The sequence below is a fragment of the Paramormyrops kingsleyae genome, chromosome 3 (genome assembly GCF_048594095.1).
Source record: "Paramormyrops kingsleyae isolate MSU_618 chromosome 3, PKINGS_0.4, whole genome shotgun sequence".
NCBI classification, from domain to species: domain Eukaryota; kingdom Metazoa; phylum Chordata; class Actinopteri; order Osteoglossiformes; family Mormyridae; genus Paramormyrops; species Paramormyrops kingsleyae.
In genome coordinates, this window is record NC_132799.1 from 2,129,662 (window position 1) to 2,143,374 (window position 13,713).

Genomic DNA, 13,713 nt, shown 5'->3' on the forward strand with positions numbered 1-13,713 from the left:
ATCGTTATTGAATTGTATGGCCCAAGCTTAGTGTCACCTGTATATGTGTTTATCATGTGTCTCACAGAGAGCAGGACGGGGTAGGCAAAAAGAGAATTTCCCGATAGAGATAAGTATATAAAGTATATAAAGTATCACTATTCTATTATATTCTATTATATTCTATTCTACTAACTGATGCATCATGCTGCCACCTGCACCAAAAGAAATTCCTTGTATTTTTGTGTTTTGCAAATAAAGTTTCTGATTCTGAACTGCAGAAGGCCACCAGAAGGGATGATCCAAACTCCCTGAAGCTCATTGAAAGCTTTGTACTCGTAACTGCAGATCTAAAAGAGGGCTTTGGGAGATAACCGCCGAGGATCCTTGTGTCGGCCTAAAGCACCACTGTGAGGCCTTGGTACACTGCCATGGCCGCAGGGCTCGCTGAAAACGCTCCACACCGACTGAGGTGCAGTCGTGTACTGAATTAAAATTTCATGTAGTTCTGCATAATCTGCACTAAATTACACACACCTTCCTCTAAATCAACTGCTGCATATATACTCAGACCCCATCATCTCAACTAGCTTGCTAACCTGCATTTGGCAACAGTGTTTGCAGCTCAGACTATGGGCCAGCTAACATAAGGCCAAGCAGATTTGTGACCCAGCATGGGGCTGCACTATAACCTTAATGTTGGTCAACTCCCCCTAGTGGTGACTAAACACTGTTACAGGAGTCACTGATAATGTCTTGCCCACCTTTTCCCATGCTATTGGTATTTACCTTTCCCCTGCAGAGCTTACAGGCTAGAGCAAATTAACAGATAAAGAGGACCAATGTACTTATACAACCAGATAGTCCAACATATAATCAGTAAGTAGAACTTTAAAAAAAAAATCAATGAGATATATATATATATATTTATATATCTTTTATATATATATATACACACACACACATACATACACAGATGAAGATTCAGGGAGAGGTCAGTGTAGCCTTTGGTTTGAAAGTCTCTACATTTTTAATTATTTCGTCGGACACAATAATAAAATGACAGCATCTTTCCAGTCAGAGGGGCCCACATATAGAAGTGTGTTATTTCCCATCATAAACACAGAAAACCAGTTTTAATGAAGAGTGTGAAGACCTTTAAAATGCTGCTATGTCATTTCTGCTACTTCATGCGGGAATAAAACATTGTGATGACATATTTATTTGTGCATTTTTCATGCGTAGTAAGTGCAGAACAGAAGGTCACAAAACACCACTGATTACAATATTTGACTATTAGAGCACTGGGTGGCCCTGGTACCATAGCAGCCAGACTAGTGAATCTTCAGAGAAACAATCAGCTGCAGAGGAGTGACCAGCAATCTGGGGCATAGAGGAGAGACACAGGTCCAGATCAAACAGGAACAGAATTCTGAGAGTCCAGCCAAGTTGTATGTGACCATTATCTTCTCTTAACTGTTTATGCAAATGTCTGTACTGCATGTACTGTATGAGAGCCATTGACCACTGGAGACAGATTTCCTGTGAGTGAGTGTGAACATTTGGTAAAATGAACCACCCAATTCTGGGATTTGAACCAGCAACCTTCTGATTACCTGGAGAGCATCCAAACCTGTGGAGCCACACACCCCTCCAGAAGGAAACAGCAACGATGTGTCTGGGTGGAGGGCACCGGTGAGAATGGGTAAGGGCATTTCATCATGGCAGTCTGCAGGTAAAGACCCTGACAGAGAAGGGCATATGAGCTGGTGGTTGGACGTGATAAGATAAACTGTCATGCAAGTCAGCCTCTTTTGGTCACAGCGGTACCAGATCCAATAAATGCCTGCAGTAGGCAGGATCAAATAGCCCGGGAATTTGTGGGATTTAATTAGACATAACATTATACAAGACATCACATTTTAATGTTCGGGACATTAAAAAGTCGTAATTCAAGTGCTCCGGAGCCAACATAATTCCGGATGCAATGTAGATGCATTCCAAGCCTGGGGCATTTGGGGCTGTAACTGTGAATGAATCCGAACGATCCCTGAGCCACTTGTACATCTCCGATGTTTTAACAACCATGCTCTCATTTTGGGAACTCTCGGACAGATTTGGTCTCTGGGCTAAGACCCTAGCAAGTCCCCTGATGCAATGTATCAAGATTAATATTGTGTGTAAAAGTGAATTTAGGCGTGGTGTCTCCAAGGGCTCCTATAGATACAAACACCATCTACATTTAACAGCGATATGCGCTTTAACTTCGTAAAACAAAGCCAGGAGCTTCGTAGAAAAACGAATATTTCCGTAAAAAAAAAAAAAACATATTTGAAAAGCTGTGTATTTCTAATTTGTGCGTAACCCTTTATGGCAATATGCGAATTGGGGACTTCATACGCGGTCCAGCTTCCACACCATACCAAGAAGTTGCGAAACGTCCGATGGAGGTATTTGTGTCAGGCAAGACTAAAATAGTCACTTAGGGGACTGGAAGAAACTACGAGCAAAAGTCCATTTCAGTGCTTTGCATGCAGGGGGAGGCGCGCAGCTTTCGCCCGGAGGTACAGCACCTGCGGGCGGTGTGTGTCTCCATTAGGATGCTCTACAGCCACCTTTCCCGTTTGTCCCCAAGCTGTAGGAGCTGACGATGTACTTTCCAACCTGTGAAGGTAGGGACTGCAGGCACAGCAGGGCTCATTGAACGGATTTTGCCTGCTGTCCCCTTGGACATTTTGCCTTTTCTTTTTTTCAGACGTGCTTTTTCTCCAACGTAGGCAACTTTTACACAAGGTGTATGAGCTATCTGCCGTCTTTGCGCTCCTCATCCCGACGTGTCTGCTGTATGTACTCTAGTAATGAGTAAGTGGGAGGGTCAGTCGCCGCGACTAATAAGGACAGCGATCCAGCAGCGGATCCCATTCTGACTTTTTATTCCCAGTGCGCTTGGAGACGCTCCCGTCAGTATGCGCGCTTCACGCCTCTAGGCTCTTTGCGCCTTGCGGGAAACTTTCTCTTTGCATGTAAGTATTTGAGAACCGGGCTGGTTTCGCTCTGCTGCTTATTCTCGGGGTGTTAATGCTGAGACATGCGTTTCATTGAGGCTGTGGGACTAAGTGCAGGCTGTTACCCGTGTGCTTGGTGAGTGTGTGCCGCCGGCTTCCCAGCTCGCTCCCATTCACCTTCCTCACCTCGCCAGTGTCTGGTCTTTACGTGCGCAGTCACGCTCCGGCTGTCGGGGAGCTGAGGAGGTGAATTTGGCGAATCGTTTTTAACGGGCACATAGGGACTTTGAATAGTAAAACGTTAAAATGTGTAACGAAAGCAGATGTTGCCAGTTGCTTAATCGGGACAAATAAAGAAGAAATTGCAAAGTGAAATAATTGATTATATTGAAGCCTCGGATTTGTCCCGCGCGGTGTTTGCTTTGAAACAAGTGTCTGTTTTCCTGCAGCGACACGTCTCCGCCCGCATGGTACAATTAACTGGGGAGCAAAGTGATCCTCGGCCAGTACAGGGTGATGGACACATTGGTGAAATATTTGGCTTCTTTCCATGTTCGTTTCACAGGAGGTGTGTGACTGAGTGTGTGTGTGTGTGTGTGTGTGTGTATGAGGGTTCGACCACGTCACTTCTTAAGCACTGTGGATCCGAGACGGGTTTTCATCGGGTTCGCGTTTACGGTTAAGCGCGGAGCCGTGAGATCCCATAGCGTGTTGGAATGTACACAAAGCGGGGAAATACGCACCAATAAATGCTGAATAAATGTTTTATCAGCCCTGTAAGCAAACCACCTGCTGCTTCAAGAGGGGACCTGGCTGATAAAAGCGCTTTATATTCCGTGGAGGTGCGGTTATTTGGAGGCTGAGGAGTTTGTGAAATGTAATCCTGGAGGTCTTATTTCACAGGCCAGCGCTACGTGGTTGGCATTATATGACTGTCATTCATAACTCTACTGTTACGGGAGAGATGGTCTCGGCGCGGTTAACCGCGGCTTTCTACGGTCAGGGCTGAGCTCAGTTACTCATCGCTGCGCTGTATTACCACAGAAACACGTCATGGTCACCTAAAAGACCAGCATTTAAGGGCCTTTCTGTCATGGCCGAGCTTGGTTACTCATCACTGCGCTGTATTACCACAGAAACACGTCATGGTCACCTAAAAGACCAGCATTTAAGGGCCTTTCTGTCATGGCCGAGCTCGGTCACTCATCACTGCGCTGTATTACCACAGAAACACGTCATGGTCACCAAAAAGACCAGCATTTAAGGGCCTTTCTGTCATGGCCGAGCTCGGTCACTCATCACTGCGCTGTATTACCACAGAAACACGTCATGGTCACCAAAAAGACCAGCATTTAAGGGCCTTTCTGTCATGGCCGAGCTCGGTCACTCGTGGCTGAGCTGTATTACCACAGAAACACGGCATGGTCACCTAAAAGACCAGCATTTAAGGGCCTTTCTGTCATGGCCGAGCTCGGTCACTCGTGGCTGAGCTGTATTACCACAGAAACACGGCATGGTCACCTAAAAGACCAGCATTTAAGGGCCTTTCTGTCATGGCCGAGCTCGGTCACTCGTCGCTGCGCTGTATTACCACAGAAACACGGCATGGTCACCTAAAAGACCAGCATTTAAGGGCCTTTCTGTCATGGCCGAGCTCGGTCACTCGTCGCTGCGCTGTATTACCACAGAAACACGGCATGGTCACCTAAAAGACCAGCATTTAAGGGCCTTTCTGTCATGGCCGAGCTCGGTCACTCGTGGCTGAGCTGTATTACCACAGAAACACGGCATGGTCACCAAAAAGACCAGCATTTAAGGGCCTTTCTGTCATGGCCGAGCTCGGTCACTCGTCGCTGCGCTGTATTACCACAGAAACACGGCATGGTCACCAAAGTTCCGTGCTCTTTGTTTCAGAAAGCAGCATTAAGGTCCCTTTCTCTGCACAGGCTTGTGGGGAGGCACGCCATGGGTGTCCGCCTCTGCTGGGTTCTGCTCCTCTGGCTGGCCCCCCTAGGCGCCGGGATGGCCTTCAGCGAAAGCTCTGGTACCGCATCTCCTAATTCACTTTGTCGCATTAATATTCATGCGCTTTTAAAAACAATGATGAATTGCCTACATTGTAGTCAAACTTGATTTGTTGGTAGGGATAGAATTACAGCCTTCTGTTTAATAACTAACACCTGTGAAATAATGTTTTTATTATAATTAGCATTATGAATATGAATTACTACAATAATGGCATTTTTAGTCAGAGGGTAATTTCTGAAATCTTAGATGATAGACATTATGATTCCAAGATAAAAGAGGACTGTTGCTGTTAAAGTGAAAGATCTAATTTGCCTGTTTCCTCAGGCCTATTTTCAGTGCTTGCAGTGAACATTGGTGACAGTTAATGAAGGATGGTGGGAAGGCTTTTCCGTCAAAGAGACATCCTCTGTGACTCTTTATGCCTCTCTAATGTGAAATCTCCATTGCAGGCCTGTGGATCCAGGCAGGGATGGAGATGGTGTTTAGGGCAATTCAGAGCAAGGGTGTATGGGTGCGGGGGGCTTGAGCTGATTTGGTCCATATCAGTGCCGAAACTAAACCTACGGCCTGGGTTCCGAGGGCAGGACACATCACAAGCGTCAGATTATGAAAATGAAATAAGTTGATGAAAATGAAATTAAATGAAATGAAATAATGAAATGATGTCCTCAGTCCTGGTGTGGGGCCGCTTGGTGCATAACGTCTAATCTAGTTTTATTCAGCGAAAGATGGAGTAGAAACACACAAAAGTCTAGTATGCTGACTGTCGCGGACACCACTCTACAGCGAATAAGCGTGTCTGCAGGGAAGGCAGTCGCTGGCATGTCTGCAGGGAAGGCAGATGCTGGCGTGTTTAGGCAGGTCGTCAATGATTCTGACACCGGACTCCACTGCAGACCGGAAATGCGAGTCCTGCCGCTTTAATTGGGCCAAACTGTCACCATGTTTTCTGCAGTTAATCTGTTTATAAAATGCTGTAAAGTTGTTTTGACAGTTGAGGAGCTTGAGCAGTGATGTGAGTAGTTTTAATTGGACTCTTTCTGCTGATACACGCCTTAGGTACATTCCTTACAGTTACGGATGTTTTTATGTTGACGCTAGTGAAACTACATATACACGCTAGTGAAACTACATATACACGCTAGTGAACCTACATATACACGCTAATGACACTACATATACACGCTAGTGAACCTACATATACACGCTAATGACACTACATATACACACTAGTGAACCTACATATACACGCTAGTGAAACTACATATACACGCTAGTGAAACTACATATACACGCTAGTGAACCTACATATACACGCTAATGACACTACATATACACGCTAGTGAACCTACATATACACGCTAATGACACTACATATACACACTAGTGAACCTACATATACACGCTAGTGAAACTACATATACACGCTAGTGAAACTACATATACACGCTAGTGACACTACATATACACACTAGTGAACCTACATATACACGCTAGTGACACTACATATACACGCTAGTGACACTACATATACACACTAGTGAACCTACATATACACACTAGTGAACCTACATATACACGCTAGTGACACTACATATACACGCTAGTGACACTACATATAAACGCTAGTGAATGTCTCCTGGCTGATCTCCTAGCTGCTGATTCCTGTCCCGTGCTGCAAGTCGAGCATCGGCGATTTCTGGAGCAGCTGCGGCCTTTTCACAAATTCACGGGTGAGTGTCCGTCTTCTCCGCCGTGGGTTCATATTAAACGGTTGAGTGTGCAGAATGTACCGGTGAGGCCCAAACAGAGGCTCAGTAAGCAGTCTGTGTGTTGGCTTTGCGTAGCAAGTGTGAGCCACCCTTATAAAATAAAGCCAACAGAGCGTGAAATTGATATCCTTTCTACATCGCATTCATTTCCCAAAAACACATTTTTTTTCACCTTTGCAAGGGTATAACGTGATAGTGGTGGGGGGGAATTGGGGAAGCTGCATCGCAATTCTGTGCTGACAAATCTCCCCCCCCCCCCAGGGTTCGACCTGACAGAGAGATTCCTTCTCCGTAAAGGGACAGTCACAGAAGAGCAGGCGACTTTCAGGCTAGGTGGTACGCCGCTCATCAAGCAGACTGAGTGAGTCAAACTCCGCCGGCGCGGGGGGGGGCACATGTCTCACTGCCCTCAGCCTGTCTGTGTGCCTGTGGCTGGGGCCTCAGCTGATCAGGTGCCATTACCATGAGCCTCTGCTTTATTCCCGAGTGTGAAAAGGGTCCCAACTGGCAATGATCTCTGATCACCATTAACCAGTTAGCTCTCCCTCGATCTGTGACGCACTAACAGTGCATTCAGAGTGCTTCCTGCCCGTGAATCATGTTTGAGATTTTGCTGTAGCAGATGCAAGAGGGAGGGTGCTGAGAGTGGGCCCTACTGCCTAAATGACAGGGTGTGGCCAGCAGGTTAGAATACTGTGTCTTTGATCAGAAGGTTGCTGGTTTGAGTCCCAGGGTCAGCAGAGTGTATCGCCATTGGATCCCTGAACACGGCCCTTAACCCCCCCGCTGCTCCAGGCCTTGGCTGACCCTGTTTTCGCCAATAATATATGTTGCTTTGGAAAAGCCCATCTGCTAAATAAATAAACTGTAAATGATATTCATACCGATATGTAACGTAAATGTAACGAATGGCTGAGAGTGTTCAGCTCCTTAGTGACCGATTCCAAAACTGCCCATGAGTCAATGCCCCGTACAGGCCAAGCAGACTGTCAGAGGGCCAGCCCGGCCTCAGGTTTCAGGGCTGTGCAGTGGCCTTTTCTCAGAGTGTAGGCTTACCTGCGTTCCGGCCGATATCCGGAGGAAAAAAAAACAGCCTTAAGTTGGCTTTCTGCTGGCTGCCACGCGGTGACCCGTATATCTTGCCGATAATCCCATTTGCGTTTACTAATAAGGGCAAACTGTGAGGTGAGATGCATTGAGTAGTTTGGCGAGGGCGAGCGCACAGATGGGCAACGCAGCCCAGAGGATGAAGGGGGCTAGCAATTCCTGGGGAATGTCGGAGAGGCCTGGAAATAGCACTGGAAAAATCACGAGCGCAGTGACAACGGCGTGGCCCTGGCACGTACACGCTGGGTCTTTGATTTCCTCTGGCTTTTCATTATTTCTTTGATGTGTCTATTTATGGTGCCGATATCCCGCTCTTCTCTAGATGCGGAATGTTACAGTGTTTCACGTTTATATTGCACAGCCATTAAGGTATCTTACCCAACATTGTGTATAAACCGAGACTGTTGCATTATAAGCTTGCCAATAGAGTTGATAGATCTAGGTAATGGAGAGTTAAATATTTGATGAGGTTTCGTTGTCAAACAAACCCTTGCGCTCGCTCTGCAGTCGTGCCCATCGCTCCTTCGTTTTGAAGTTCAAGCTTCTGTTCTGAGTGTTTTCCATCTCACTTCAAGCGAAACTGTATTTTTAGAGCAGTCACGTCACACGGCGCAATGCAGGACACTCAAGGGGGGGGGTGCGCGCCTTGGCCAGCGAACTCCGACCGCCGTCACTCTGGGCACCGCCCACAACCGGTGGCCTGCCGATTCAGCCACTTTTCAGGCCAGTTTGTGAGAGGGGAAGCAGGCAGGAGCTCAGCCTCGATGATCTGAGCGCCCTGACAGGTGACACCGCCCGTCAGCTGGGGAGAGAAGGCTCCCTGTCACAAACTCCAAACATCTCTCACTTTACCCTCAGGAAACGCAGCCAGGATCATCTTTCCCAGCTCCCTGGGCCCCGATTGATACAGTTACACGGAGATGGAAGCCTCCACTGTCCTGGAACATGCTTTTTAAGAGATGAAGGATTAGTTCAGTTCCTGGCTTCCAAAATAAACCTTCGATGTATTTTCCAGGCCAAAATGACCTTCTGCCACCGCTCGCTTGCAGCCACATTCGAGCGGCGCCTGTTTGATGAGGCCGTCCTCTTGTTCCAGCTCCTCACTCATTAATGGGTTTCAACAAGCCCTGCCTCTTGTGTTCTGTCTCAGGGGCAGCTTAAGACACCCCCACAGAGGACATCAGTGACACCCAGCATTTCATTTGAGAGGCCAGAGCTGTCAGCCAACCATAGAGTCCTTGACTTGCGATATTTTTCACTCTACACCAAGAAAGTGATGTCACTTAGCTATAGAATATACCCGTATCTACATTACTTATCTTTAACTACAATATACCCTCTTAACTGCAGCATGTACCCTTAACTATGGTATATAGCCTTGACCAGAGTATACCCCTTTAAATACAGTACACACCCTTACTTACCCCTAACTCACAGACACCCTCATGTCCTGTCACATGCCCGTCCGGGCTCTGACCCACGGCTGTGACTGGGAGTTACGCCTCATGTTTTCCTTTTCCTGAAAAGGATTTTAATGGCACTGAGCCAGGAGTGGAGTCGTACTTATTTACGACAGCAGTTGTAAGTGCTTTTCTGTCCCCTATAAACATGTTAAAAGGTTAACTGGCCAATTCAGGCTGCTCCTGTGGTTACCGCTTGACTTTTTTCTCATTTGTCTGACACCTGGTTCTCGATCGCACCACAAGTTCCCAGCTTGCGAATCGGCTTTGGTACCCAGTGGAAATCCAGCTCACGCAGTTCTGGAAGTTCAGGAAAAAGTGTTAAGATGAAAATGTCACACGTGACGAATAGTAAGTGACACATGCTGGATTCGGGCCAAAAGCTGAGGCAGCTGGGACCCTGGGGGCGGCTCTCTAACCCCACAGCTTTCTGGGGTCATGGCAAGCATGCTGCGTGAACTTACCGTCTGTCTGGAGGTTCAAGCAGAACCTCAAAGTCCCCTAAATCTGTTGTCTGTCTTCACTGGCCACCCTCTGCCCGCTTAAGTCTGTCATATGAATACATTTTCCGGCAGCGTTGGTCTTAAGGCTGATTGTTCAGCAGTCTCAGCTCAGCCGGGCTGACCGCACACAGCTCTGGTCCTTCCACCAGAACCCAGGACTTATTCCAGTGTCCTTGAATTCTAATGAATGTTCTGGAAAGAGTCTACTGTCCCCAGGGACTCTGTCTGCCACATTCCGTGTGTTGGTCGCCATCCCTGTCCTACAACATGACTCTCTCTCCCTGCATATTTCATTATAATAAACCTGTCAATGTTGCCCCCCATTTCCCTGAATTCAGGGGACACTGGAGAACATGAGATTATCTGTTGGAGCTGAAACTAATTTTCAGTCACCCTCATGCAGCTCTCCGTCAGCTGTCAGCGCCAGAATGGGCGATTTTAGTGAAAAATTAATTATTCATTTGTTCTTTTAATATGTCAGATAATTAAATACAAGGGGAAATACTTAAAGGGGTTGACTCAAACAGACCGACTTTGCTATTCCGCATGAGCACAAATTAAATTTATCCTTTAAAATGCTTTCAGAGGACATAGAAGTTTTGAGAGAAGGTCAGGGAAAAAGAGCAGTTTGAAGATTTCAGAGATCGTTTGTTACCATGTTTCTGAAGATATATTAATATATAAAAGTATGTTAATGGTGCACTTTAATCATCTGTATGGGTTGTTGGTATTTTGTCAGTTTCTCAGAGACATAAAACCTATGATGAATTTTGAAGAAAAAAAAAAAACATTGTTTTCCTAAGTGGATGCACAAAGTTTATCTAATCTGATAACTTAGGGATATGGATCGATAATAAGTAATATGTTTTCCCTTCTGTAAGTCTCGTGCATCCGAAACAAAATTAGGGGGGCTACATAAATCACAACTGGCATAAAATCAAAGCATACTGTATGAGTGTACTGTATCGTAAATGAAGGCCATTGTTTTTATCTAAGTACTCAGTAAAATGTTTGGGCTGTATCTTCCAGACCCTAAGTTATGGAATAAATATACGTCTGAAGGGCAAATACTTTTTTATATATATCTATAAAACATATATATACATACATGTATATACATGTATACATGTACATATATCCTTTGTTGGTTGTCAGACCTTAACTAAAGATTCCCTATATATTACATGCTTTTAGGCCATAAAAATGGTGGGCATGGCTAAGATGCCGATCGCACACCTCAGGCCGAGGTCATCGGCAGCAGATTCCCACAAGGCCTGAACTGAGGGCTGTTTCCCTTCATAAAAGACAGACTGCAGCAATATCTGTGGGATTTACTGTAATGGGATTTCTGGGAATTAAATTTAATGCCTGCCTGAGGGGGCGTTTCCGTGTAATACCGCAGGACTGTAGGGGTGCGATCGACCCAGCCTTCTGTGTTTGACGGCTTTGCTCAGTATTAAGGTGCCTTACTGGCCTCACGCAGAAATGTCAAAGCCTTCATGAAGAGCAGTTTCTGTCCTGATGCTCTTTTAGTTCATCTACCTAAATTGTTTGTCTAGATGATAAAAATGGTTTGTTTTGGCCTTGGGATTTCGGTCAGAGGGCCTCATCCTCACCAGAGCAGAAGCTGACAGGGGTTCGGCCACTGTGCCTGACTGAGCCCTTCCCTCACTGCCGTCTCTGACCAGTTTGGGTCGCCTCACTGCTGGATGCGTAGGACAGGTGAACATGGACAGTGGTCAAGGTTTTCGTGAAAGTTCAGCTTCCACTCTGGGTCTTTCCAGACTGGTCTTTCCCAACGGGCTCCCCAGTGAATTTTCCTTGGCTGCAACATTCCGGCTCAGGAAAACCACCAAAAAGGACCGCTGGTACCTTTGGCAGATATCTGATGCATCCGGAGCCCCACAGGTAAGAGATTCATTATTACAAAAATGTCTTACTGCAGCCATCCCTCTCTGAGCCCAACCCTATTCCTAATAGAACCTCCTGTACTTATGCCTCTGAACCTAAATCTCATAAGGTGTTTTGTGCCCTCCCTGTTGCCTTGTCCATGCAGATGTCCCTGATCGTGGACGGTGCCAAGAAGGTGTTGGAGTTCTTCGCCCGCGGTCCCCTGAAGAGCGACCTGCAGTACACCTTCCGCAGCCGCGACCTGCAGGTGCTGTTTGACCGTCAGTGGCACAGGCTCAGTGTGTCTGTCCAGGCCAGCATCCTGTCCATCTATGTGGACTGCAAGCTGATCGAGCGGCGCCTGACCGACGTCAAGGACGGTGTGGACATCAGCGGAAAGACGCTGATCGCCACGCGGGTCGAGAGCAGCCGGCCCGTGGATGTGAGTGTGGGGAAGCGTGCGTCTCGGAGTCTGTAATCCTCACGTGAGATAAACGGTCTTCGTAAGAGCATCTTGAAATATTAATTAATTAATAAACATGGTTAGTTACCGCATGTCCCTCTCAGCTGGGAAATCTGCGATTCCTCTTTAGCTCGAACTGAGCAGGAACACCGTGCTGACAGTCCTCCCTTTCCCAGATCGAGCTGCAGCAGATCTTAATCTACTGTGACCCAAAGAGCGTGGAGATGGAGAGCTGCTGCGAGATCCCGGGGTCCACGGTGAGCCGTCCCAAGGCGGCCCTGCGTGTAGCCGGTGCCGGGTTTAGCGTGCAGATGGGCCACACGGATACGGGACATGCGACTGGGCTGTAAGACCAAATGGTAGTGATGGAAAAAATGACGCTTTGTGAACCATTTTCTGTATTTTTTGACCCACTGGATGGTGCTTCGTATTCAACAAAGGACACAAAGCAAAGGTGAAAGTAAGGGTGAAAAAATACATCAAATGATTCATGAAGTGCCATTTTGTCCGTCACTACCGAATGGTGTTTAGACTGGAGGTTATCGTATCTACAGACAGCAGCACCGGCCCTCTGCCAGCAGGGGGCGTCGGCTAAAACGTGCGGCTTCTGATTCCCATCAGCTGTACTAAACAAATTCCTTATGATTTGTAAGTGTTTATAATACTCGTATGGCAGCAGTACTCAGCATGCTGTCAAAAAAAAACGTCAATCGTTAAATCAATCGTTTCAGAGCTGCTGAGGTGTGTAAGCAAAGTTTTAAATGAAATACTTTCATATAAATATAGCGTAATGATTTAATGTGACATATTTATGCATATTTCCATCCATCCATCTGTAACTGCTTCTTCTGGTCAGGATTGGGGGAGGGCACCAGGCTGGATGGGACACCAGTTAACTTAATGTTTAAATGAACACCATATAAGGGGTTGGATATTGCTAAGTGACACACTGTTCCTCAGGGGGGTAGGAGCTGTTTTTAACGGTCAGCATGTTCCCCATCAGTGTGCGACGGCCCCCCCGCCAGCCACCAGCCTCATCCCCAGCCTCTTCTCCCAGCCAATCCAGCGGTCCAGCGACAGATGCCAGTGTCCGTCGGCGAAGGCACGTCCGTTTTGCAGTAATTATTCCCTAACCAAGCCGAGGACTGTGTGTTCCATGCAGAATAAAGCGGCATTAAAGCACATTTACCCGATGAGCCCCTGGCATAATTGCCGGGGGGGCGGGCAGCTGCCTCCAAGGCACAGCCTTGGCATGAGCGACGGTGTTTTCCGTCTCAGATGACCCGTGCCAGGCTTTAGTGAGAGGTGGGCATGTCAGGTTTTTGATGCTTTGGGGTTAATGGAGGAGACACGAGTAACTCTGTGTTCCTGCTTTGTAGGGAGAGCAGGGTTTGCCGGGTCCAGTGGGGCTTCCGGGGCACAAGGGGGAGACAGGAGACAAGGTATGATGCTTATGATTTATTCTCCAATTTTCTGTCTAGCATGCAAGTCATCCTGGCAGAAATG

The 13,713-nt window shown here is 46.9% G+C and overlaps 1 protein-coding gene across 6 annotated transcripts in view; it reads left to right on the plus strand.

The window, feature by feature from the left end:
- The first annotated feature begins 2,509 nt into the window (after positions 1-2,509).
- The window catches only part of LOC111855101 (uncharacterized), an 82,464-nt gene continuing 71,260 nt past the window's right edge, over positions 2,510-13,713 (plus strand). For 2 of the 6 annotated variants that reach the window (XM_072709358.1, XM_072709359.1), the window contains exons 1-9: positions 3,443-3,552; positions 4,931-5,028; positions 6,668-6,745; positions 7,046-7,145; positions 11,639-11,762; positions 11,911-12,186; positions 12,384-12,464; positions 13,211-13,313; positions 13,591-13,649. In XM_072709358.1, the coding sequence (XP_072565459.1) occupies positions 3,452-3,552; positions 4,931-5,028; positions 6,668-6,745; positions 7,046-7,145; positions 11,639-11,762; positions 11,911-12,186; positions 12,384-12,464; positions 13,211-13,313; positions 13,591-13,649 (1,020 nt within the window). In that variant the 5' untranslated portion in view covers positions 3,443-3,451. The other 4 variants (XM_072709360.1, XM_072709362.1, XM_072709361.1 and 1 more) reach the window with 4 other exon arrangements.